The 26,073-nt window shown below is 57.3% G+C and overlaps 1 protein-coding gene across 3 annotated transcripts in view; it reads left to right on the top strand.

Moving 5' to 3' along the window:
• AGAP3 (ArfGAP with GTPase domain, ankyrin repeat and PH domain 3) overlaps window positions 1-26,073 on the top strand; it is a 110,551-nt gene that overhangs the window by 37,714 nt on the left and 46,764 nt on the right. For 2 of the 3 annotated variants that reach the window (XM_069006107.1, XM_069006106.1), the window contains exons 2-9: window positions 1,951-2,009; window positions 6,341-6,428; window positions 6,616-6,701; window positions 6,866-7,007; window positions 8,335-8,469; window positions 12,565-12,692; window positions 20,610-20,765; window positions 24,647-24,739. In XM_069006107.1, the coding sequence (XP_068862208.1) occupies window positions 1,951-2,009; window positions 6,341-6,428; window positions 6,616-6,701; window positions 6,866-7,007; window positions 8,335-8,469; window positions 12,565-12,692; window positions 20,610-20,765; window positions 24,647-24,739 (887 nt within the window). Of the gene's footprint in view, window positions 1-1,950; window positions 2,010-6,340; window positions 6,429-6,615; window positions 6,702-6,865; window positions 7,008-8,334; window positions 8,470-12,564; window positions 12,693-20,609; window positions 20,766-23,230; window positions 23,352-24,646; window positions 24,740-26,073 lie in introns of those variants that run through there. The other variant, XM_069006108.1, reaches the window with a different exon arrangement.

Raw genomic sequence — 26,073 nt, 5'->3', positions numbered from 1 at the left:
CTGTCGCATTACCTGCCAAAGAGGCTGAGCAGGGCAGAAGTCCCAAGTGGAGGTGACAGCTTTTTTTAGACCCAGTGATGCGATTGGAAATACAGGTGTGCTGTTACCTTTTGGAAAGGGCTTAAGAATGTATCATTTTCCTCGTGACTGATGAATTGTTTTAATAAAAAAATTACCTCTGCCTAAAAAAGGAAAGGGCAGGTGAAAGACACCACGGAGAAACAATTCCTCAGGATGGCTATAAATAACCTGGTGTTCCTGCAGCAGACGTGGGGATTATTTGTCTGTAGCTCCTGGAAAAGGAGTGTTCCTAAATCAGCCATGGAAGGTAAACTCCAGGTAGGAGCACTGTGTTCTCACCTTTCTTGAACATGATGGATGAGTGTGTTGTGGCCTGTGGGTGCTGGTAGCTGCACAAAACTGGGACAAGGGCACAGTGCCGGGTCATGGTTTGTCACCTCGTGCTCTCTGAGCAGCTTAGGCAGCCTTCTGGCCGTGGGAGGAGGATGGGGCTCTCCTCCATGGCTTTGGGCTGCCCAGTGAGGTGAGAGAGGTGAGATGAAGCTTCAGCCTGGAGATGGAGGAAGGGCTGCTGCTATTGTGTGTCTAAGCTCCCCTAGGGAGTTATGAGGGCCAAACATGAGTTGGAGTGAGGGCAGGCGCTGGAGGGCTCTGGCAGGGCTGTGGAGCCCAGTGCTGCCCCAAAACAAGACAGATGCTCTGAGGGCTGGAGCCCCTCAGCTCTGGAGCCAGACTGGGAGAGCTGGGGGTGTTCACCTGGAGAAGGCTCCAGGGAGAGCTCAGAGCCCCTTGCAGGGCCTAAAGGGGCTCCAGGAGAGCTGGAGAGGGACTGGGGACAAGGCATGGAGGGACGGGACACAGGGAACGGCTTCTCACTGCCAGAAGGCAGGGATGGATGGGATAGTGAAGGAATTCCTGGCTGGGAGGGTGGTCTGGGGACTGCTGGAGCAGGCACTAGGAGTTGTGGTTGTGGGGTTAGGGCTGTTGGGGCAGGTCTGGAGCCACCCTCCCTATGGCCTTGGGTGTCACTGCCCAGATTGCTGTTTGATTGCTGCCCACTTTTGGGTCTGTATTTGAGCTTCCCTTCTGAGCCCATCTGAGATTCCCATTCCTGCAATAGTATGTGGCCACAGATTTGGCAGGTTTATTACAGGCTCCTGAAGATGCAGAGCTCCCACAGGTTTCTGGTCTCCAAAAATCCTTTCTGTTTGTATGTGATAAACATGCAGGAGGTGCTGCTCCTATGGGTCCTGCCCTGGAGCTGGTGTTGGATGGAAGGTCTGACCTTGCCAAGGCAAGTGAGGGACTCAGCTTTGTCAGGAGGGGCTGCTGGCTGCTTCTGGTATTCAGGGTGTCCTCCAGGCTCCTGCTCCTCTTCCAGATGCTCTGTGGCAGGATGGGGGTGTTTCCTCAAGCCATGCCAGATTGCCACAGCCTCTGTAAGCCTATTGCAGCATGCTGCCAATTCCATAATATGCCATAATTAATTGTGTTTGCGTTCAGTCAGGAGCGTGGCTGATATCCTGCCATCAGCTCCACCGCTGCACGGCCTGTGGCATGCTGAGGGCAGGGCTCGGGGCGCTGGCATGGGCCCTCAGTTCCGGGTCTTGTGCAGCCCCAGTGCTCCCCAAAAGGGTATCTGGTCCCTAGGGCTTCCCTTGTCCTCTGTGCCTCAGGGCAGGGGATGCTGAAGGGAGGGTTCCAGCCAGCGGTGCCCGGCCTCTTTGCTGCCACACTGCCCTTGGCTCGGCTACTCCTCCCCACCTGGGGCTCCAGCTGCACGTTGGGTCCTCATGCAGCTCTGTGTCTCTGGATGAGGTAGAAGGGAGGGAAGAACCATAAATCTGCCTGGAGGGAGCAGGGAGAGTGTGGCAGGATCCTTGCTGGGATCTTGAAGGTGACCTGATGGTTTCTCCCCTCTGTCCGCAGATTCGTTTGTGAACAGCCAGGAATGGACCCTGAGTCGCTCGGTGCCTGAGCTGAAGGTGGTGAGTACTCGTGGCTTGTGCCTGGGATACCCCTGGTTCCCCAAACCCTCAAGAAAATCCTGCATTTTCACATGGCCTGGTGGAAACACACAGAGACTTCAGCCTCAGAAGGGAGGGAGGAGCTGGAGCTGCTGCTGTACCAGGGAAGGACTGGGGTTTCTCGACAGCTCGCCCTGGTAGGGGTGAGCCAGAGGTTGTGGATCTGGGAGAGCACTTGGATGTGAAGGTGAAAAGGCACCATTTGAGCCGCTCAGCCTCCCTGCTGGCCCTGGCAGAGCCGTGATACCTGTCTGGGTGCTGCTGCTCAAGCTGGTGCAGCAGAAGCAGGTGTGGATCCCAGGTGGTGGTTTGGGTACGTGTCCCTGGTGGTCACCCCCAGAGCAGCCGTCCTGGCATGGGACATGTCACTGCTCCGTCAGAGGCTCACTGATCTCAGCTCTGCGCTGGCACCTCCCCCGCCTCTGCTGAGGTGTCCCTGCCCTGGAGGGCTGCTGCAGGATGACAGCAGCTCTGTTCTGCCAAGCCGAGGGGCTGGGGCTCCCCGGGTCCGTCAGCGCAGGCTGGGTTTCCCCCGGACACGCCATTGCGAGGCTCCACCAGCTCCCCGTGGGGTGTGGTCTCTGTGGTCAGGGGGCTGCCCCCACCCCCTTGCCCCTGGCACAGCCCCTCCAAGTGGGACAGGGTCAGTGTTGCGGGCTCCGGGGTGGCCAGGAGGTGATGTTGGGGTGAGCAGGGTGCTGCAGGTGCTTCAGTGATCGATTCCTCCCTCTACTCTTCCAGCGCTCTCCGTGCCAGCCCTCAGCACCCTTTGCAGGTGTGCCCTTCAGCTCTTTCTCCCTTCAGTTTTTGCAAGATTAACTTTTTTCAATATTAGTCCAAGAAACAAAAGAACAAAAGTCTTCTTGCAAAACATTCCAGCACCATCCTGAGAATCAAACCAAACTTTGAATATTCATTTGTTAGTTTACCTGTGAAATGCATTTTTAAAAATGTTCTCACAGATGTTTGGGTGTTGCCACCTGATGTTGAGGCTCTGCAAGGCTGCAGAGCTGTGCTGCCAGCTAAACCATCCCAAAGCTTTTAGTTCTTCCTCAAGTAGCACAGCTCTTTCCCCAGGTTTTGCATGACCTGTGGGGATCTCTGTTGCTCCGGGGTTTCATCCAGCCAAAGCAGCTCTTCTAAAAGCCTGGAGGCCTTTTGGAGTCCTAGTTTAGAGTGACAGAGCCATTTGGGTTGGAAAAGCCTTTGGAGATCGTTGAGTCCAGCTGTTTCCCCAGCGCTCCCAAGGCCATCACTGACTGTGTCCCCAGGTGCCACTTCCACACAGCTTTTAAATTCTCCCAGGGATAGGGACTCCACCCCTGCCATGGACAGCCTGTGCCAGGGCAGGACAGCCCTTTCCAGGAAGGAATTTTCCCAATATCCAACCTGACCCTGCCCTGGCCCAGCCTGAGGCCATTCCCTCTTGTTCTGTCCTTTGTTCCTGGGAGCAGAGCCCGACCCCCCCGGCTGCCCCCTCCTGTCAGGGACTTGTGCAGAGCCACAAGGTCCCCCCTGAGCCTCCTTTGCTCCAGCCTGAGCCCCTTTCCCAGCTCCCTCAGCCGCTCCTGGGGCTCCAGCCCCTTCCCAGCTCCGTTCTCTTCTCTGGACATGCTCCAGCCCCTCCCGGTCTTTCTTGTGAGGGGCCCGACACTGTCCCAGCAAGAAACATTGCCAGGCTTCACTCCCTTCCCATTTTCAAGCAGCTCTGTGTCCTCTGTCTCTCCTGCAGGAGTTGAGGGTCTTGCTGCTCTCCCTGCTTGTTCCCAAGCATTCAGGATACTTCCTCCAAGGTTTTTGAATAATTTAATGTATTGAAGATATGTTCAGCAGTTTTCCCTCACTCATTTTTCTCCCAAAGCTCCCTCCCAGTGCTGCAGGCCAGGAGGAGGCTGTGACCGAGCAGTTCTTGCAGAGGGGCACTGATGGTGCCTCCTGGCAGGACTTGTCCCCTGCATCTGGCACTGGGCAGTGCCAGCACAGTGCTGACTGCGTTCCCGCATTCTCCCAAAAATCATGGAGCAGAGGTTCCCACAGTGCTTACACACCTTGTTTGGCTCCAGTCTGGTGTCTCTCAGGGGCTGTGTTCCTCAGGATTGTCAGTTCTGTGGCTGGTTTGAAGCTCCAGGTGAGCTCGAGGACATGGCAGAGCAGCAGGATTTTGGTGAGATGCAGGTCAGGGTTTGTACTATGTGCAGACAAAATGTAACTGCAGCCTCTGTCCCAGTGTTAGAGCTAAATGCCATTGGAGTGTTTATCTTTGGCGTGGCACGGCACCCTCGCTGCTGGGCAGCCTCGGGAACCACTCCATTGGCACAGGAGCCATGGCCAACCTGGCACTAAACCCCTGAGCTACCTGCCCAGAGCTGGGCTCTCCAGAGTTTTCTTCTGTGGAGCCTGCTTTAGTACTCCCACCTGGAGTGCTGTGTCCATGTCAGGGGCCCCCAACAAAACAAAGACATTGACCTGGAGTGAGTCCAGAGGACGCCATGGAGCTGCTCTGAGGGCTGGAGCCCCTCTGGAGCCAGGCTGGGAGAGCTGGGGGTGTTCAGCCTGGAGAAGAGAAGGTTCTGGAGACCTTATAGCCCCTTCCAGTGGGTTGCAGCCCAGCCCATGTTCTCTGTGCTGTCACCTGTCTGAACGCTCTGTTGGGATCTGTAGTTGCTGTGGCAGGTGACAGATGTGGCAGTGGTGTGAGCGGCCCGGGCGTGCCCGTGGGAGCCCATTGATCAGCGCTCTCTGCTCCTGCTGCACGCTGGCTCCACTGGCACAGGAGGAATTGGCAAACAGGGCAGTGTCCTGCGCTCGGTAGCATGGTCTGTGACGCCAGAATGCTGGCGGCCACAGGGCTGGTGCCTCTCTGCTTCTCATTGGGGGCGTGTGGATGGCCCAGGGCAGGACCCTTGGCAGAACCCAGAGCAGCAGGAGTGTTTGAACGCCTGGCTGAGAGCTGGAGAACCTGCCTGGTGGTGACTCACTTGCCAAGCTCATCCCAGTGCCTGGAAAAGTTTGGCTGTAAACTTCTGTGGCAGCAGAGGCAGCTTTAATGTTCGTAGCCACTCCTCACCCTATGTCTTCGGCACTGGTGTGGCCATGTGAGTGCAGCTATACAGAATCACAGAACCATTCAGGCTGGAAAAGCCCTCTAAGATCATCAAGTCCAGCCATCAACCAGCACCACCACCGTGTTCACCACTAAGCTATATCCTCAAATGCCACATCCACATTTTTTTAACACTTCCAGGGATGGTGACTGGGTTCACCTTCAGCTGAAGGTGACCCCTTCCCTTTTTGTGGAAAAATTTACCTGATACCTGCCCTAAACCTCCCCTGATGCAATTTGAGGATGTTTCCTCTTGTCCTGTCATTAGTAACTTGGGAGCAGAGCCCAATACCCCCCCGGCTGCCCCCTCCTGTCAAGGAGTTGTGCAGAGCCACAAAGTCCCCCCTGAGCTCCTTTTCTCCAGGCTGAGCCCCTTTCCCAGCTCCCTCAGCTGATTCTCATCAGACTTGTGCTCCAGACCCTTCAGTACAGACCTGGTCTCACAGTGAAGCAGCATTAAATGGTCAGGAAGACACTGACAATGGGCAGAGCTGGGCTCTCTGAGTGACCCATCCCGGGACACCCACCTGCATTTCATAGCAAATCTGAGGGTGCTGCAGTCAGATGTGCTTCTGCCCAATTAAATTGAGGGCTCAGTAGCTTTGTCCTTCAGTTTGGTTGAACACTGGTGCTGGATGTTCCTGTGTGGGTGGCACCATCATGCTGGGAGGTGCACGTAGTACTGCCGTGGTGCTGGAGCCTCAGGCATGAGCACATGCTGGGCCTGTACCCGACGTGTAGCTGGTCTCTGCTCCCCTTCTACTGGCAGCTGCTGTCCAGAGCTGCAACACACCAAAGCTGGGGATGTGTGGGCTGGGAGAAGAGGTTTTTCTCCTCCTGAGTCGACTTGGGATGGCAGGTGTTCCCTGAGGAGCAGAAGGGCTGTGGGAAGAGCTGATGTGGCTCTGGCAGGGCTGTGCCTGTTCAGTTGAGGATGAGAGTACCCACTGCCCTCTGTCCAGGTGGCTGCACCCCGGTCTCGGCTGCTCTCTGCCCAACTGAGCCCAGTCAGTGTCCCCTGGCCTCCCACCGAGCACTGGGCTGGGCTCACACCATTCCCATGTCCTCTGAGGGACACCTCTGCCTCTTATCAGCCTGTGCCCAGGCACTAGTGGTGTCACCTCACGGGGGTGGCCTTGTGTACAGGAACACGTGCTGGGCACACGGGTGACACGTGTGTCTGTTCCAGGGCATTGTGGGGAACCTGTCCAGTGGCAAGTCGGCCCTGGTGCACCGCTACCTGACCGGCACCTACGTGCAGGAGGAGTCTCCAGAGGGTAAGGTCTGGTTCCCAGGGTGCCTGGGGATGGGCTGGGTGCTCACTCCTCTCCGTGGTGCTGAAGGTGATCCCAGTCCCTGCACCTCCTCCACCACTGCTGTGGGGCTCTGCAGCTCCCCTGGCCCTCGTTTGGGGTGTCCCCTGCTTGAACCTCCCTTACTGACCAGCAGCTTTGCTCCCCCAAGGTGGCCGGTTTAAGAAGGAGATCGTGGTGGACGGTCAGAGCTACTTGCTGCTGATTAGAGATGAAGGGGGCCCCCCTGAACTCCAGGTAGGAGACCTGTCCTTCCTGTGGTCCCTCCCCACCCATCCTGTTGGAGGGACTGGGGGGAGGTGTGTGCTGGCTGAGCCCGGTGTATGGCTGCCCTTGCTGGCTGCTCCGGGCCCGGGTCCCCAGCTGCTCGTCCCCGCTGTAATCCTGCCGCGTCTCTTCAGTTCGCTGCCTGGGTCGATGCAGTGGTGTTTGTCTTCAGCCTGGAGGATGAGATCAGCTTCCAGACCGTCTACAACTACTACCTGCGGCTCTGCAGCTACCGGAACACAGCGGAGGTGCCGATGGTGCTGGTGGGCACACAGGGTGAGAGCGGTACCTGGGCTTCCCCCACACCCCCAGCCTCAGGTGGGAGCGCTGGTGCCGTGTCCCGCTGGCCCAAGAGCACGGGGTGCCAGCCCCATGAGCACATTGGGGGATCCTGCTCTCTGAGCCCTGCATGGGGTTGAGGGACGATGCTGAGGCCCCAGCCCAGGGCCCTAAGGCAGGAGTTCCTGCTCAGACCATCTCAGCATTCCCAGAGCTGCCTCATTCCATGGAGTCACTTTCCTCTTGGAAATGGCCCAATACCCTGGTGCTGCCTCCCCCAGCTCTGCCAGCCCAGGCAGGAGGGAGCCTGGGGCTGAAGAGTTTTCTGTGTGACAGTAGAGAGCAGGACATGGCTGTTTGGAAAAACTGTCCTGGCAGGGCAGTTCCTGAGCACTGTGTGACCTGTTCCTGGCCAGGAAGAAGCTCTGAGGCCAGGAAGGCAGGAGCAGCGGGAGGGAGTCACAGGGGGTCTGCTCCAGACCCTGTATTAAAAGCAGAACAAAGGTGTGAAACTTTGGATATTTTAAAGATGGTGGAACGAATTTTAGGACTGAGTGATCTTGGCTCAGGAATGGGGTGGCAGCATGCACTGTGGAGGTGCAGAAGTGGGCCAAGCAATGGGGTCAGTGGCCATTGTTGTCCCAGACACAGAACCAGGTGAGATCCTAGCCTTGGTACAGCCACACAACTGTCTGGAGAGCCCAAGGAGGGCTTCCTCACAGTGCAGGTCCCAGTTCTCTGACCCCTCCTGAGAGGGTTGGTTTGCAGCCCCCACTTGTCCCTAGCTTGTCTTCAAGGAGTTGGATTCCTCTTTGGAAAGAAGTTTTTCCAAAACAGGCAAGCACTTGGTGGGTGTCTGGGATACAAATTGAGCCTGTATTTTAGAGCTGTCCAGCAATGCCTTGGCTGTGGGGACGTCCCAGCAGAGTTGACTTTCTCGTTTAACCAGGAGGATTTCTCCCTTGGCTTCTTTAACATGTAGGGCTTGGCCATGAGCCCTAAAATGGTGGAGATTGACAAATCCATTTTATTTGGCAGCTAGGGCTGCCTGGCCTTGGGGCCCACACCTCCCAGAGGTGTTCTGCCTCTCTCTACTGAAATATCGGTGGCTGAGTGGTTTGGGAAATTGAGTCAGGTTCATTTACCAAGATTCATCAATTTTTCTACAAACGTGGGACTTCGTGATCGCAGGCATTTATGGGGCAGTATTGTGGAGGTGGTTCCTCTGTGTGGAGAGAGGGAGGGAGGCCAGAAGTGTTGTGGGACCTGTGGATAGGTGGGACAGGGTCCTTGCCTTTCAACCCCCTGTCCCTTTGGTTTGCAGATGCAATCAGCGCCACCAACCCCCGCGTCATCGACGACTCCCGGGCACGGAAGCTCTCCAACGATCTGAAGCGCTGCACTTACTACGAGACCTGTGCTACCTACGGCCTGAATGTGGAGAGGGTCTTCCAGGACGGTAACTGCAGCCGTGTCAGGGTGTCCGGGCAGGATGGGGCTGCAGTGAGGTCTCACGGAGGGGTTTGTGCTGCCCTGGGCCCAGGGCCTCGGGCACCCTCTCGCGTGCGGTGCCACTGCTTTGCACACACAGATCTGGTGCGGGGAGCAGGACACGCTCTGTGTACAGGGGGTGTAAGGACCCCATGTGTGGCACGTGGGTGTGCATGAGGGGCCACAGAACAGGGCTGGGAAGCATCTTCTGCCATTCTGCAGGGGCTGCCCTGTGGGTGGGGGCTTGTTCCGGAGAGCAGAGAGGCTGCCGGGGACACTTGCACCCCTACAGGGCAGCACAGCAGTCTGTGAGCCTGTGAGGACTTGGGGGGCTGCAGAGAGGGGCTTGGTGGCCTTGGCGTGGAGGAGAGGAGGAGTCACAGCAGGGCTTGGGGGTGCTGGAGTAGGAAAGCAGCACCTAAACAGCTGGATGGGGTAGCTGTGGGAACAGTGTGGGAGAGCATTCCTGCTTAGGCTTGGAGAGGGGGTCTGCAACATAGTGATGCTGAGGGGCACAGAGAACCTGCACCATCTCCTGGGAGTTTGCAGTCTGCTTAAATAAACTGTGACCTTGCCCTAAAGGGAATTGTGTGTTCCCTGTAGTGACAGGACAAGGGGAAATGGCTTGAAGCTGATGGGATGAGGTGTTTCTGGAGTGGGTAAGTGATTCTTCCTAATGAACACTGGTGGGTCATGATGCAGCTGGTTGGGCATCTGGTGGATCCTGGTGCGGCTGGTTTGGCATCTGGTGGAGTCCTGGCAGTCACAGACACTGTGAGGACCTTGCCTCAATTCAGTTTCCATCAGACCTTGTCTTTATATGACTTGTTCCACACAAGTCGCCACCCCAGATCCCGGCAGACCCACCCCGGGCAGGCTGGGAGGGATGTCCACTTCCCACAGCAGGAGCAGGAAGAGCTGCTTTCAGTGCCGAGGTTGCTTGCTTGCCTGTGCTGTGTGGAGCGTGTGCTGCACCTCTGGAATGTGCTGGAACGAGAGCATGAGGGAGGGACCCCTAGGTGTTCACAGACAGCTCTTCCCCCCCGCACACGTGGTGCTGCAGAGTGTAGGGGATGCTCCAAGATGGAGAAACTGGGATCTCCCATCTTCACCAACTGCACAGGGGTTCTCCAAGAACTGGGTGGCCCTGGCTGTTGTGCCACCACAGCTCAGGCAGGAGCAGCAGAGACCCTATTCCTCAGAGCAGGTCCTGGGTGTCCAGTCTGTAGCCTGGAGCTGTGAGTGGTTGAGCTGTGCTGTGTCTGCACTGAGCACGTTGCAGTGTGTACCTGACAGTGTTGAGGCTTTTGTGGCCCAGGCTGTGTCTGGGCAGCCAGGCTGCCGAATAGGGGTCACTTTCTGCTTGCTGGTTTCTTGTGTCCTGGCAGAACTCCCCCTGGAGGCGCTGCTCCCTGTGTGGGAATTGCGCTCCTCCATCCTTCCAAGTCCACAGATGTCACAGTGACTGCTGCTGTGGGAGGATGGGATTTTGGTATTGCCAGGAGGTGGCCCTGGCACAAGCAGGGACAGTGCCGTGTCCTGTCAGCTTCAGGACTCCCTGAGGTGTGGCTGCCCTGAGGGGTGGCTGGCGTGATGCCCTCACAGCAGAGGCCCACTGAGGTGGGGGCTGGTATGGAATGTGCCTTCTGCCCTCTTGGCTCCAAAGAGGTCTGGTTAAAGAACCTTCTTCTTAGGATTGCTCTCACAATTCCTGTGTGCAGAAATCTGGGGTTCAGCAGATGCCGGGACAGTTTGCAAGGAGCCATCAGTGTGGGGGGACCTCAGTTCTTGGGCTTCACTTTAAGGATGCTTCTGTACCAAGCAAAGATCAGGGAACAGGTTGTCAAGAGCCCCTTGGCCACGGTCACCTCAGTGATGTTCCTGAGGAAGAGGAGGAATGACCCAGCGCCGGTCCTGGAGGGCACAGGAGGGACAGCAGCTGTGCTGCCCCGTGCTGTGAATGACTTCTTGAGCTTCACCTCTGCTGCAGATCTCAAGTGCATGGTCCTGCCTTTCCTCTGCCCTGGGCGCTGGAGAGGGCAGGAGAAGACGGCCAGCAGCTCCATGGCCCGGAACCTGTGGCTCAGGTGCTGGTGGCATTGCTGCTCTCCATCACCCCCCTCAAACACAGGGATGCAGGCCCAGGCTCCAGCATGAACTCTGTGGGAGGTTCTGGACCCCCTGCCCAGGGGTTTGGTTGGGTTTCTGCGGCCTGAGTGGGACAGCAGGTGTCCCTCCTGCTCAGGTGTGACACTGTTCCTGGCCATCAGGGTGATGGGCAGCATTGATTACTGTCTTCCGGGACAGTGGGGGATGGATGTGAGGGAGGGTTTGGCTGGACCACGTCACCAGAGAGGCCAAGAGCTTGTGCACAAGGGTGCGCAGGACCTCGTGGGTCTGTAAGGTGACACCCTGAGGGGTTCTCTGCAGAATCCTTGGTGGGTCTCTGGGGACCTTTGCATGCTCTTGCTCTGTCCAGACTTGGAGTGCTGGGTTTGCTTTGAAACGCTGAGTGATGCTCAGGTGCTCCCAGTGACACTGGGCAGTGGGGCTGCTCAGGCTCTGCAGGCAGGGCACACCTCACTGGGTGTACAGCAGAGCTGTGTGTGGCAACCAGAGAAACCAGAATATGCAAACAATCCCAAAGACTGGTGTCAGGGATGGCAGAAATTATCCCAGAAAAGCCTGACAGATGTTCAGGAAGTAGAAGAGCCTGGGCCCAGCATGCAGAAAGGTGAAGGTCACCTCAAGGTGCCTCATTTCAGGACTGGGGAGATGTTATCCCTCCAGTGTGGTCTCGCTGGCCTCATGGTTAATTCCTTATTAGCAGTAGTGGTATGGGATCCCTGCCCACAACAGCAGTGGCTGAGGTTTTTTTTTGGATATTTCCTGGCCCCTGGGGGGCCTGAGCTCACAGTGTTCCCCAGCAGCATTGGGACGGGAGATACTCCCACAAAGAACATTGGATGCAGCTGGTTGGAGGGGAGGAAGGAGCTGGGGAGAGCAGGAAAGCAGCAGATTAATATGATCTGTTTGGTGAGTGCAGGATGGGTTCCTTGCTGTTTCTGGAACTCATATTTAGCTTGGGAGTTGGGACAGGCTCCCAGCTTTGTGAGAACCCAGCTGTGGCCCCATGGACCTTTTACTGTGTCTGAGCAGGACGTGCCACCATGGCTGCGAAGGTGCCGGGACTCTGCAGTTGCCGTTGGCATCTGACCTTTCCAGACAGGTTCAGTCACACCACAGGTGTGGTGCAACATCTTTTCTCCTGGAAAAGGAACATGGCAGCTCCATTATTGCACAGGTGCATGGCATGAGGCATGCTGGGGTGGGCATGGTATGTTCCCAGTGCCTACAGTTGCATTCATCTGGAAGATTCTTCCTTCTGTGATTGTGGGGGTACCTGGCCAGTGTGCAAGAGAAAACCAGGAATGATGATGTGTTGTTCTGGATTCCCAGCAGCCCAGTTCATTTGCTGTCATGCTTTTGGTCAAGGTGTTTATTTCCAGAAAAAGCAGGAGATTGGGAAGGCTGAAATGCTATCATGGGCTGTTGGCATCAGGTAGGGAGTTCACAGGAACTGGGAGAGTAGTTCCTTGGGTTAATTTTCTGAACACCTAGAGCCTGTGAGGGTCACAAGGGCCCAGACTGATGGAGGTGGCATTGCCCAGGCAGTTCAGTCCAGTACCTGGCCCCTGGAGCTGCTGTGAGGGGTGACTGAGAAGTGACTAACTGCCCAGGGATTCTCCTGCAGCAGCCCAGGCTTGTAGAGTCTCCATGGTGTTCATGGGAAGTCACTGTTCTGTGTGATGCCCAAGAGGGCCGGTGGCCTCTGGGGACTCGGCCTGAGCAGTTCAGGCAGCCTACCCTGCACCTGCTCTGTGGCTGGGCCATGTGGGTGTTCTGCTGAATCCTCCCTGTGGATGGGCTGGGCACAGTTTGAGCCCCAGGTGTTGGCATCAGTCCAGGGGAAGGGCCTGGGTCTACCTGAAGCCCTCCAGAAATCTGTGGGTGGAGGAAGCTGCTTTCTGGACTCTGACCCTGTCCTTTCTCCCTTTTGCAGTGGCTCAGAAGGTGGTGGCTCTCCGGAAGAAGCACCAGCTATCCATCGGCCCCTGCAAGTCCCTGCCCAACTCACCCAGCCACTCATCTGTCTCCGCAGCCTCCATTCCTTCTGTCCACATCAACCAGGTGGGGAACGGGAATGGGGAAAGCCAGGGACCTCTTGCACTCTCTAGCCCCTCAGCTCAGTACCCAACAGTTCAGCCTTAGGCTTGTACCACTGCCCTGGGCTGGCTCGTTGGAGGAGCAGAGTGGTGTCACCCTGGTGCTTCTTCCATAGCCCAGAGCAGCTGTGGCTGCCCTGTCCCTGGGAGTGTCCAAGGCCATGTTGGAGCAGCAGGGCTTGGAGCAACCTGGTTCTAGTGGAAGGTGTCCCTGCCCATGGCAGGGGGTGGAATGAGATGTACTTGAAGGTCCCTTCCAACCCAAAGCACCCCATGATTTTATGATTCTGTGACAGTTTGATACTCGCCCTGAGGTCAAGTTTAATGTCTAAACCTTTGGGTCTGGCTCATGGTCCCCAGACTGTGTCATGCTTTGGTGGACTCACAGCAGAGCCATGAGCGGTGCGTGGGGAGCTCTTGGGCAGCACAGGGAGCTGTGAGAGGGTTGTGCTCTGGCTGCCCCAGCTGGGCGGGCACAGCTGCTCACGGTCCTGCCTCCCCTGGACTCGGGAAGCTGATGGTCTACGTGCACAAACATCTGAGGGCTTCTGAGGGGCTTCTGAGGGGATGTACCTGTGGAGAGATGAGCTCAGTGGTGAGCTGAAGGAGCAGAACAGGGAAGGAGGTTCCCTCCCTTCTGCCAGAGGAAGGTCTCTGTGCTGTTGGTAAGGGTTGCCAAGGGCTTGGTGTGGGGAGGATGGTGACGCCATAGATGTTTGTTCCGTGATCCTGGAGCAGAGCTGAGGCAGGAGAGAGAGGTCAGAAAGCAGGGCAGGCTCCATGGTGAGGGGCTGGGGAAGGAGATCCTTCAGGCAGCCACCTCACTGCATTCAGGCTTTGTTACATTCCCAGTGCCCACAGAAATGCTGGCTGGGTGACTGATGAGGAAGAAAGGAGAGATCCTGGGCTCCATTGCTCCCCAAGGCACTCAAGCCAGCAGATTCTATCTCTGCAGCAACCGGCATACAGAATCACAGGATCTGTGACCCGGACTGCAGGAAATCTGCCTGTGGCTGAGGGACAGCATGTGTAGCTGATGGGTTTTCCATAAAGGGATTGTGTTTGAAACTCTGGATGTATCAGAACCTCCCAGCGCTGGGAGGACTTCTGGTCCCCCACCACGGGAGCCTGTCCCTGCACAGACCTGAGCCATATCTGCAGCCACCAGCTGGACCATTACATGGGGAATTTTCAAATATCCCCGTGAAGTTTATACCTGGTTGTAGAGGCTTCTAAAGCTGGATTGCAAGTAGGTGGGTGCAGGTTTTTGCAGAGACCTGTGCCAGCTTCCTGGTGCTCCAGGTCACCTGGACACCAGCAGGTTCAGGTGAAGTCTGTGTGCAGGTGGATGGGCTGCTGGGGAAGGTTGCAAAGCCAGGTTCTGTCAGAGTATGCTTGTGTCCAGAAAGCTGGGGACAGGTTCAATGGGAGGACATCCAAGGTGGAGAGCAAAGTCCCAGGGAAATACAGATTTGAATGTCTCTGGTAATTTGAGGGTTTTGTTAGCAAACTGTGTACAGTATGAGCCTGGCTGGGAAGGAGAGGCCACCTGTGCTGGAAGGGAAGCAAGAGGCTGATGGCCAAGGTCAGCATTTCTCAAGGGAACTGGACACTTGTTTGGTGTTTTCTTCCATGTCCAAAGTATGGGAAGAGTCCCAATAAATACGTGCCGTTGGCGCTGGCTGTGCTGGGCAGTGAGGCTGAAAATATTTTCCCTGTGCGAGGGATGGGGTTGCCAGACTCCCCATGTCCCCCAGTCTGAATCCAGTCGCTCGTGTGACTGTGCATGGAACCTGCAGAGTAGCAAAAATTCGTGGGAGGGAAGAGACCCCAACACAGGAGGAAAGTAAGCACTTGACTGATTTAGCTGAGGAATGAGTGCAGAGATAGACCAAACCTGACCTAAAATATACAGCTGTGATGTGAAAGAGCTCCTTAAGGAAAGGCAGCACTAGAACCAAAGGGGTGGACTTAGGATTGGCTACAGGGAAGCAAATTTTGGAAGAATTTTCTAACTGCATGCCATGAGCTTTGTGAGGTGTTTGCTCAGAGCCATCCCTGCTTTCCTCTCCTCTCCTTCCCACAGAGCACCTCTCAGCACGGCTTGCAGACGGGGTCTGTGTAGAGGTGAATTTTGGCTGCCTGCCTGGGGACAGACCTTTGCTCTCTGTACCTTGCTGTGCTCCTGGCTTGGCTGGAGGGACGTAGGGAGCTGTGGTGGGAAGCAGAGCTGTGAAGGGAAGTAATGCAGTGTGCAGCTCACAGGGATTGCGGCTTGATGGCCTGTGCCCCCTCCCCAGCCCTGCTCTGTGCCTGTCCAATGCCATGTCCCTCCTGCCCTCAGCAAACCTGGGCCCCACAAGGGTGATCAAAGTCAATTTGTGTTCCCTGGGTCTCATGTGGCCCCATCACAAACCCTCTTGGTGCCAGTGACCCGTGCAGTGATCTTTGCCCTGGTGTTTGCACGTCTCTCCCCCATTACTAAGGACACTTCTAAAAATAGTGAAGCAATGGTGAGTGATCCTAAAATGCCGTGAAGTATTTCCCTGTTCTTGCATGGGCTCGGAAGTGAGGTTCTGGAACTGCTCCCCACTGTCCTCAGGGAAAATCCAACTGGCTTTGGGAAACAAATTCACCTGTAACTGATGGTTCTGACAGGGAACTGTGCAGAGCAGCCCACACACTCGGGTGTGTGCTCAGGCTGCCCATGTGGGAGGGCACAATGCCCAGCTGGGTATTGGGGAGCAGTGCCCTGGTGTCCCCTGCCCCTGGCACAGTGATACGTGGTGGGGCGGCTCTGGAAGGGGGTGGACAGGCTCGCCCTGCCAGGAAGGACCAATGGGAGAGTGACAAGGTGTTGGTGGAGCAGAGCTGAGCTCTGTCATACCTGAGGGCCTGGGGCTCTCACCATGGTTTCTCATTTGCTTTTGCAAGTCAAAGAGCAGTAACTGGCACAGGGAAAACAGGAAAAAAGCTCTCAAGGAAGAGTTTAGGAACACAGGACTTAACATGGAGATGAGGTGGAGAGAAGCCAGACAAAAAACACAATTAGGAGTTTTTGTTTGCCTTTTGCCGCAGGCATCAGTGTGCACAGGTGAGACACACACTCGGGACAGAAGGATCTCCTTCCCTTCCAGTACTGCCTGGGAGGGCAGGAGGAGTCCCTGGAACAATGGGACTGGCATTTGGGGGCAGGAGGAGCCCCTGGCATTGGAATTGGCAGTACTGATCTGGGCCTGGTCTGCAGCAGCAGCTCTGTCCTCTGGAGCTGCCAGTGGAGAAAGCACTTTTCTTGGAATGGGAACAAGGGGTCCCCCACAAAGGGCTTCTTATGGTAGGTAGGAGCTGGGAGCCAGCCCTGCCCCTTTTCTTGTTCTGGGCACAGCTCTTCTGGAAGTAGCTTGACACTACTGGCTGAACCAAACTAACATTTTTGGAAATGGCCACTGCTTGTCTGGTCTGTCAGTCGGACCAGTCCAGTGTGGTTACTGGGAGTGGAGGGACTCCAGAGGACCCTGGTGATTTTGTTACCCCTCTGTCTAGAGGATTCCCTTCTCCTGGGACAGGGCTGCTGTGGATGTGTCCTGGTCTCCTTGCACAGTGGATGATCCTCTTGGGAACCAGCCAAAGGCCCTGGTTTCATTTCTGCCTTTGGGAGTTTGGGGTTTTTTTCTCTTATTCCGCAGTGGTGCCTGGAGCCTGGAGGACGTTGCTCCATCCGTGGGGAGGGAAAGGGAGCTGTAGGAGCAGGTCAACCCTGGTGAGGGTTTTCCACAAGCTCTCACGAGTCACTAGATGTGCTCGGCGGGTCCCTGACCCTGGGTATTGTGTTCAGCTTCAACCTGGTTCTTTGCAATGGCAGGAGCCAGGGCCAGCCCTGGAGTCCTCCTGGGGACACAGATCTGTCCCTTTGGCCTTCCCAGCAACTTGAGGGGTGTGGATCTGCACCCCCTGGAGCAGGCACCTGGTATTCCCCAGAACCCAGCAGCTCCAGGGAAAGCTCTTGCCTGCTGCCTTGGGCTCTCCTTTCTGTATCTTGCCCACACCTATTGCTGGGTGAGCAGGTTGGATGGGTTTGGGAATCCCACTCCTCACTTGACCCTGACTCCTACGTTGCTCCCTCCTGGCAGCTCCTGGCCCTTGCCTGCAGGGAGGGGATGGGAGTTTCTTGGGCCAGTGGGTGCTTGCAACACCTGCAGAGTTGTTCTACCTGATTTCTTCACTTTTGCTGCCCAGTTCTCAGTCTTTCTTCAGGGCCTCTGGGATGCCTTTGGGAGTTCCCCAGGCTGTGGGTGAGTCACTGCTGTGTTTGCTGTGGGATGGAAGTTTGTCTTCCTGCCAGGAAACTGGTTCCCAGCAGCTGGCAGGAGGTACCACAGGTACCCCATGCAGGTACCTGGCACCTGGCAGGCTGGTGGACGGAACTGGGTGTCCCCCTGGGCCTTGGGGGCTGCTGCCATCCCCGCCTTGCTCCGGGCTGCCCGATGTCATGGCTTTTCTCGATGGCCTTAGTCTGCCTTCCTGCACGGGCTCTTTGGGGGCACTGGGAGGGCCTTCATCTAGACTTCAGCGGGAGATCAGATGAAAGAGGTGGAAAATCAAAGTTTGCAAGTGAAATGAAGCCCCAAGGGCAGCTCACCTGAGCTGGTAACAGTGCTCACTGGCCTGCTGCAGCACGTTCTGTCAGAGTTCAGGAGCTGCAGCGGCAGGCGTTGGCGTTTCCCCGGGGAAGCCCGTGTCCTGTTGCCTGCTCAGCTCAGGGTGCCCACATTCCATGGTCCATATGCTCCTCCAGCTTCTCCCTTCTTCCCGCAGACACCGGGTTGGTGTTTGCTGTTTGTGTGTGCTCTTCCACTCAGAGCCCTTCCCAAACTACTTGTTCTGTCTCAGGCCTTGTTACAGCAGGAATTGCTGCCCCTGAACTCCAGCTGCATTCTGCCCTTCCCAGGCACCCCTGGCACTGCTGATGCTCTTCCACCAGTTACACACTAATGGGAAGGATTTGTCCCACGAGTGTTTTACCAAGTTTCCAGTTCCCACTGTGTTCTCAGATTCCAGTGGTGACCACAGGTGGTTGTTCAGGTCCACCAGCAAAGTACCCGCCAATGGCAGACACATGGTACTGGACCAGAGCTGTCATCTTGTCAGGGTTCTGCCACATCTCTGAGATTTGTCCTGTGTCCCTGGATCCCACGGAAGTTCTGGAGTCCCTGCTCCAGCGGAGTGGTGGCGGCTCAGGATTGCCTGTCTGAGCCACTTTCTATCTTTGAGAGACTTTCTCCTCTGCCCCCAAACTCATGGGAGCTTCCCTTCATAGCCTGGTGTGAGCCATCCTCCAGCCTCAAAGCCCTTCCTGAGGTTTGGCTGTCTGTGCGACATGGGAGGCTCAAAGGCCAGAGTCCTTTGTCACTCAAGGACAGTAACCTTGGCTCCAGCACCAGGCAGACTTACAGGCTAAGGAAAGTTATTCTGGCCAGACAGAAATGACACACAAGACTGCAGGGAGCAAGTAAAATATAAAGGGTGTAGCAAAATTTCTTCCTTGAAGCTTTAGTGTCCATCACCTGCATCCACAGGGTTTGTTCCAGCTGCTTTGGCAGGAGCTCAGACTCTGCAGCCTCCTCTGAACTGGCTCCTCCCGACAGTCACAGCATCATGAATGTGCTGCCAGGGTCACCGAGACGTGCCAAGCATGGCCAGGAGCTGATCTTGGAGGGACACGGGGAGCTGGGCAGCCATGCCCAGGTCACTGCTCCATGTGGCAGGTTGTCTGTGCTGCAGCATCCTCCTTCTCTTCCTAACACTTGGACTATTTCACTTTCTTTGACCTAGTTCACCCATGATGAATCAGTTAAACACAGACTGCCCATGTGTGCACTCAGTGGCCCTGGTTCTCTTCCCCTGCAGCTCTTCTGTCATCACAACACTGTGAAACTCCTGTGTGGGTGTTGGACCTGGGATTCACAGGAGCTCTCTCTGTTGAAGGCTCAGAAGTCACTGGCAGGTGACATGTTGCTTTGCCCCTTTGTGTCCCTGGTGGTCCCCTCTTCCCTGGGACTCAGCAGCAGAACCTTCTTGTCCAGCGCAGGGTTCCTCAGCCTGCAGAGGAGCTCCCTGGCAACATCCCCTTCTCTGGACAGAGTTCCCAGCCTCTTCTACTTGTGGAAAAGCACAGCCAGACCAGGTTCCCTCTCATTCTGTGTTTCAGGACTCCAGCAACGTTCCTGTTCCAGACAGGCTAGGATGGTCTGAGCCACCCACCTGCTCGCAGCATGGAATTCCTGTCCTTGCTCTGCCTCCATGAGGAGGAAGCTGAAATGCTGTTTGGGTGGCTCTTTCCTCTCTTTAAGTTCCTATTGTGAGTCTTCTCCCATTTTTCTTGTCAAAGATGAGAGGATCCATGACTTAGGTGAAGGTTGCACCTCTCTCTGAGACTGGGCTGTGGGTAATGGTTGCTGCTCTGCCTGTGCAGCCCCTTTCACGCTTCCAACATTCCTGAGCTGCTTGTCTCAGAATAAGGTTCTGATCCCACTGGGGGTGGGGGGGGGTCTCTCGCAGAGCCCCTCCAGCAGATCATCACCCTGTGTGGGCTCCACTCCTGCTCAGAGTGTAGGCAGGATGGAGGAAGTCACTGGGCTGCTGATGCCACCACTCTGCGAGCATAGAGCTGGGAGAAGGTGGGCTGCCCCTTCTGGGATGCTGGAGCTCACCTGCCCTTCTAGGGGCAGCTCCTCCATGTGTTTCTGAAATCCTGTTCCAGAACTGCCAGTGAGCTCAGGCTGCTACGTGCCGTGTCATAGTGAGATGTCCTGGGCTGCAGATCTGAAATGATTCCATGCAGGTGTTGTTTCTGGCATGTCCCTAAGCCCCTGTCCAGTGGCTGCCCACATTGCTGGCATGGCCAGGGTGGGAGTGAGCAGCCTTGTCTGGGACAGATGTGTTGGTGACGTGGGTGCGTGGCTGCGCAGTTGGATCTTCCTCTTGCCGTGAAGTCCAGTGAGGTGATAGTGAAGCCCCTTGTGTTCCCAGGCATAGGCCACCGCAGCCATGGCTGTGGAGTGTGCCAGCCTCAGGGTCTGCTCAGATAGACCTCCAAACCAGCAGCAGAGATGGGTTTCACACAGAGCTTGAGCTTGGGGTGTGGCACTGTGCTTCAGGACATGGGAAAGGTGAAGGCTGGCCTGGGGACACGCATCCCCACTGGCATCTCGGCTGTCCTCATGGATGGATGAGTGGGACTTGGAGCTGTGCGGGCTCTGGGCTGCCTCGCAGCCTCATGTCTGATAGGCTCAGTGGAGACGAAGGGAATGACTGCCCAAGGAGAGTGACCCTGGTCCTGTGTTCTGGGAGCAGGCGGAGGTGCCCTAGCTATGCCCCTCGGCTGGGCACAGCTGTGTGGGACCCTGCTGCCCCAGGTCTTGTACCACACCTGTTTGGAAGGGCTTCAGCTGGGTTTCTCTGGCCATTTGCTGCCCTTCTCTTTGATTTCAGAACTTGAACATGTGAAAAAACTAGAGTAGAAAGAGAGGAAAGGCTTCCCAAGCCCCTCTGTTGAGCAGGAGCAGTGCCTGGCATTAGATGTCTCTCTGAGAGGTTGTGAGCTCTCCATCCCTGGAAGTGTTCAAGGCCAGGTTGAATGGGGCTTGGAACAATCTGGTCTAGTGGAAGTTGACCCTGCCCATGGTGGGGGGTTGGAACTAAATGGTCTTTAAGGTCCCTTCCAACTGAAACGATTCCATGATTTTTTGGATGTCACCCTATCCCAGTCCTGTGCAGCACTCCCTGCCCTGGCATGAGGCCACGTGGGGCAGGTGGTGCTCCTGCAGTCGTGCCCCCAGGTAGCCTGTCTCTGACCTCTCTGACCATTTGTCGCCTCCTCCAGGCCACCAACGGTGGAGGAGCCTTCAGTGACTACTCCTCCTCTGTGCCCTCCACCCCAAGCATCAGCCAGCGGGAGCTGCGGATTGAGACCATCGCTGCCTCCAACACGCCCACCCCCATCCGCAAGCAGTCCAAGCGGCGCTCCAACATCTTCACGGTAAGTGGCACAGGGAGCCCAGGAGCTTTGGGGTGGGTTTTCAGCAGTGGAGAGGGGAAACGAGTGGGTTATGGCAGCCTGACCCCATGGGCTGTCCCGCACGGCAACCCATGCTGTGCTGGCAGGAGGGCTGGGGATGCAGGAGTGTGTGTGTGTGTGTGGGAGGGACCTTCTGTGTGTGCAGGGACCGTGGTGGTGCGGGCTGCTTCAGGCAGAGTGTGCGTGCATGGGGGAGCATCTGGGAGCAGGACATTCCTCGCACACGTAGGAGTGTGCAAGGGTGCACTCATGTGGGTGTGTAGTGCGTGTGAGCTCCTGCTCCTTACGGGGAGTGCAGCTGTGCGTGCACAGCACCAGTGACTCTGCTCATCTTCTCCTTGGGGCTGCATACCCCGAGCGTGGCACGAAGCCCCTGGTCACTGGGCCTCCTGTTTGGTGCCGGTGATGCTGTGCCCAGTGGTGCTGTGCAGAGCTCAGCACCTGGCATGGGGCCCCACTCCCATTCCTGAATCCTGCTTCTGCGTGACTTGAGCAGCGCACGTGGGAGCTGCTATGGGTGTGGAGGGAGGGAAGACAGAGGGGAGGCAGCGAAGCTGTGGGCCCTAGGTGGAGCAGGGTACATTTGCAGCTCTCAGCTGTGCTGGTTGCCTTGCAGCCTGCCTCTCTGCACGCTCTCACACCATGCACACGCCGTCCACGCAGTGTGCACAGTCCTGCCCTCACACTCAGCCTTGCTCTGAGCACAGCCATGAGTGTCCCCTCACTGTGAGCACACACGTGTCCCAGTCCCATGTCTAGTGTAGGCATAGCCTCTGTTCCCTGTGTACGTGTGCAGGCTCCGGCCTTGCTCCTCTCCCCATCTCAATGTGCTTTCCAGCCAACCATTGCTCAGCACAATGTGTCTGCTGTTTGTGGAACCAGCCACCACAAAGCCCTCGTACCTGTTGCACCGTGTCAGCCTTGTGACCAGCTCTGAGCCCAGACCACACAAGTTCAGTGTCCTATGCCCCATTCCTCTCACTGCACCATTGGCATCCCAGATTCCCCACTCCTTGTGCTGGGAATGTGCCCATCTCCTTGCCTTCTGACATCCTGGAAGCTTCTGCGCTGACCTCCCAAATACTCTGTGCCTTCCTCCCGGTTGCATCTCATGCACCCCCAGCTCTCTGTGCACGCCCCAGGCCCACACTCACCCTGTGTGCTGTGGGTGGGTGGCCTGTGCTCCCCACCCCCTCCTGCCAGCACACACTGCCCCTTGCAGCAGGTCCCCACTCCCAACGCATGGTTGCTCCCTCACTGCCTTCCCCTGTGGGTGCTCAGCCCTTCTCGAATGCCCTCTAGCTCTCCCGTTGCCATGGCTGTGCCCGCACTGCACGCAGCGCTGGCGGATGCTGGCCCCCCAGCCCCGCCGTTCTGTCGCTCGTGCTTGCTGCCATGCCCCGGTGCGGGCGCTCGCGCTGTGCTACCACCATCCTGCTCGCTGCGCGCCGATGCGTCTGGACTCGCCGCTGGCTCATGTTCACGCTCTCTGGAGCCCCATGCTTGCTCACTTGGGGTGGGCACACGCTTGGGGGAGGAGGAGGGCGGCTTGCTGCGGGGCTTACGCTTGTTCGCTGTGGACGTCATCATGCGTGTAGGACTCTCACATGCTCACTCATCCTGGGCTCACGCTTGCTCTGTGCCGCGGGCTCACCTGTGCTCAGCCGGCGCGTGCTCACTCGCCGTGGGGCTGGGGCTCACCTCACCTGCTTGCTCGTGTGCTGGTGCACATCCATGGCTCACGTTGACGTCTTCACTCATCTGGTCGTGGCAGCAGCAGCAGCTCCCGACACCTCCCGCAGTGGGACAGGACCAGGAAGGGTGGGAAGGGAAGGAAAGGGCAGGCTGTTTTCTGCCACTAGCTTTTCCCAGGCAGGCAGCGCAGGTGTAGCCAGCAGCCCTCGTCCTTGTGGGGTCCCCAGGTGGGCGCAGGCCTCTCCGAGGTGCAGTGCTCGGCCCAGCTCTGGGAGCTGCTGCAGCCCCAGTCCCGAGCTATGCCTGACTCCTTTCCTCCTCTTCTCCTCTCCTCCTTCTCCTTTCCTCCTCGTCCTCCCTGTTCTCCTCCTCCTTCTCTTCCTTCTCCTTCTCTTCCTCCTCCTCTCCTCTTCTACTCCTCTTCCTCTCCTCCTCTCCTCCTCCTCTCTCCTGCTCTGGCTCCTCTCCTGCTCCCCTCCCACTCCCCACTGGCTCGCACCCCCCCAGGGGGTCTGCGTGCCCCAGAGCTCCAGGTGGTGACAAGCTCTGCGCCCACCTGCGCCTTGAGGCGCTCACCCACTCCTGACCCCCAGCCCCAGCCCCAACTGCTGCTGCCGCCGGCGCCCACTCCGTGGCCTGTCCGTGCTGTCCGCTGGCGCCCATCACTGACAGACTCATGTCCGTGTTCTGAGTATAACTTGCCAAACTCTTTATTCTTTCGATATTTGCAGATATGTGCCACTGTTTCCAACTTTTCATCAACAAAAAGGCCTTTCCAACTCCTTCCAAATTAGAAGATCCAGGTGGTTACACACGGCACCTCTGTACAAATTCTCTCACTTTTCATTGCCTCTCCAGGGCCGGATAAGGGATGGGCACTGGGATTGATCTAAGATTAGAGGCTCGCCCGCCCTCCAGCCAGCATGGGTCCCCCCCTCGGAGACACGCAGGAGTCCTTTAAATCCCCCCAATGTAAAGTCTAGGAAGCGCTGAGACGGCCTGCACCTGCACTTTAAGCTGGGACATTTCTGGGCCTGCTGGATGCTGTCTAGGCACTGCCCTTTCTCGGGGATGCCAGGCGGACGACCCTCCTGGGACAGGAAGACCTGCAGACCCACCGGGACCGGGCGACAGCCGCGCATGGAGCTGGATGGGCCAAAAGACGCTTTGCTGCTGCCTGCGGGAGCCGCTGCAGCGCCTGCCGCTAGCGCTCCGCTCCTTCTTCCCTCCTGCACCTCTGCAGCCTGCATGGACTCCTGCTCCTTCTCCTCTTCTCCTCGCAGCCGAGCAGCCATCTGTGTCTCTTTAGTTTTCTTCTCTTTTGATCTCTTTGTTTGGTTCTGGGCCCAAAAGCCGGTGAATTGGTGTCCCAGGCGCGCGGGGCTCGTATCCCTTTCTGATCCAAAGCACACGGGGCCCTCCTGGACTGAGGGGGTGTGTAGGACGCTCCAGAGAGACGCTGCTGCTGCCTCCTGCCATTGTTGTGATTCTGAATGTATTGGTTGTGCTCCATGCCATGTATGACTTGGTATTTCCCTCTGTCCTAAGCACTTTGAATGAGTTCTGCTCAACAGACTGTAAATTTCATATTGTATTTATCAGAGTTTGCTCTCCCCGCGGCCCTTGGGCGCTGGTGGGTCCCGCTCTCGCCGCTCTAGACATGTGGTAGATATTTATTGTCCATGCTCTTTTGTAAGGGGCTGGTATCTCTGCCCGGTGACCTGTGCTACTTTGTATGGTGCAAGTGTGTTACCAGAATAAATATGTTGGATTAGTAGAGGTGTGAGTTCCTTCACTGCCTGAGCCTCTCCTGCTTCCATCCATGCTCCACCTGCATCCCATGCCATTTCTGTCTGTCGCCATGTCCTGTGTGCCCCACGGGAGGGGGGGGCCACATAGCCCCGCTCTGCCAGGAGGAGGACAGCTCTGCTTGCAGTGGGGGGAGAGGAGAACTTGCTGGGGGGCTGGGCTGGAGTGTCCCAAGTGTCCCTAGAGGGGCTGGGTGAGGGCCCAGCTGCTCTGTGCGCTGGGAGAGCTGGCCTGGGGGAGAGCAGAGTGGTCTGGTCTGGAGCCTGCTGGGGACAGGGGACCATGCGTTTTGGTCTCCTGTGCCCAGCTCTAACGCAACTGTGTCTCTTCTCTTCCAGTCTCGGAAGGGCGCGGACCCGGAGCGCGACAAGAAGGTGCCGGAGTGTAAAGCGGACAGTATTGGCAGCGGGCGGGCCATTCCCATGAAGCAGGTTCGATGCTCCCCCTTCGCCCCGCTGCGAGAGCAGGGTCCAGGGAGTGTGGGCTGGGGCGCCTCTGCTCGCAGCGCGGGCCCACTGGGGGCTGCTTGGTGCCCCTCTGCCCTGGGGGACTGCCGGGTCCAGCAGCCAGCATGGTGCTGGGGGTGCTGGTGTGGACCCCATGCCATGTGTGGGTGGGGGGCTGCTGGGGAGGCTGCAGCGGGGGCTGCTGGGGGCTGTGGCAGGGCACTGCTGTGGAGCTGCGGCGGCGGCTGCAGAGCGGTTCCAGCAGATGGCATCCGTGCCCCATGCCCGCTGCAGCCCCTGCCGCAGCCTCTCTCTGCTCCTTTCCTGCTTCTCTCCTCTCCCCTTCCTTTCCACTCCTATTCCTGCTCCTGGCAGGACAGGAAGGGGGTTCCTCTCCTCATGGGCTACTGCAGAAAGCTGTGAGCACAGTGCCCACACTGTGAGCTGTTGGGAATCTAAGGGAGGCACTGCTTCCTCCAGCAACAGCATGTTCTGCTCCTGCCTCCTGGCTTCCAGGGAAGCTTGAACTGCCTGGAGCCGACCCAGAGTGTTGCCTGCCCTTGTGTCCGTCACTGGCAAGCAGCGACGGATGATATCCAAGCGGTGTGGATTGGCTGGATGGTGTTTCCACCAGGATTTCCTTGCATTACAGGAAAGACTGATCCATACGCTGCGTGGCAGTACCCGGTTGTGCTCCTGCCTTGCATGTCGTGCCCCCGTTGTGGATCCATTTTCCCCCGACAGTCCCTGCTGGCCTCTCTGTGCTCCATGTGCCCCCAGTGCTGCCAGGGCTGAGCTGCACAGACCCAGTTGTGTCTCTGCATTGCAGGAGCGCTGGGACGTGAGGCAGGAGAGTAGAGTCTACGTCCCCACCAGGTTCTGACTGCCTGGTACCATTCCATGCTGAGATTCCATGGGGAAGGACTCAGTGTGAGGCCAGGCTAGCTGAGGAGTGGAGTGGTGGGTCAGAAGAGAGAGACCCTGCTCACTGCTGGAGCTGCCAGAGCTCCTGCCCTTCCCCGCCCATGGAGTAATCCTGTGGCAGGTTTGTGCAGGGCCGTTGGTGCCCCAGGCAGGGGGATGTGCTGTGAAAGGAGGGTGGTGCTGGGAAGGCAGCGTTGGGAGGATCGGCTCTGGGGCCAGAGGGAGCAGTGACAGGAGAAGCAATGCCAGGGTGGGGGCTGTGGGATCTCCCACATGGGGGCTCTGCTTCTGAGGTGCCCGAGTTTGGCACAGCCCCAGCAGGAAGAGGCAGCCCAGCTGCGTGCTGGGCCATGCCCTGCTCTCTGCAGCACAGGGCCTGTTGGTGTGCAGTGGGC

Source organism: Aphelocoma coerulescens, chromosome 2 (genome assembly GCF_041296385.1).
Source record: "Aphelocoma coerulescens isolate FSJ_1873_10779 chromosome 2, UR_Acoe_1.0, whole genome shotgun sequence".
NCBI lineage: Eukaryota > Metazoa > Chordata > Aves > Passeriformes > Corvidae > Aphelocoma > Aphelocoma coerulescens.
Note: the sequence above shows the minus strand (reverse complement) of the source record. Positions and strands in the feature narration are given on the sequence as shown.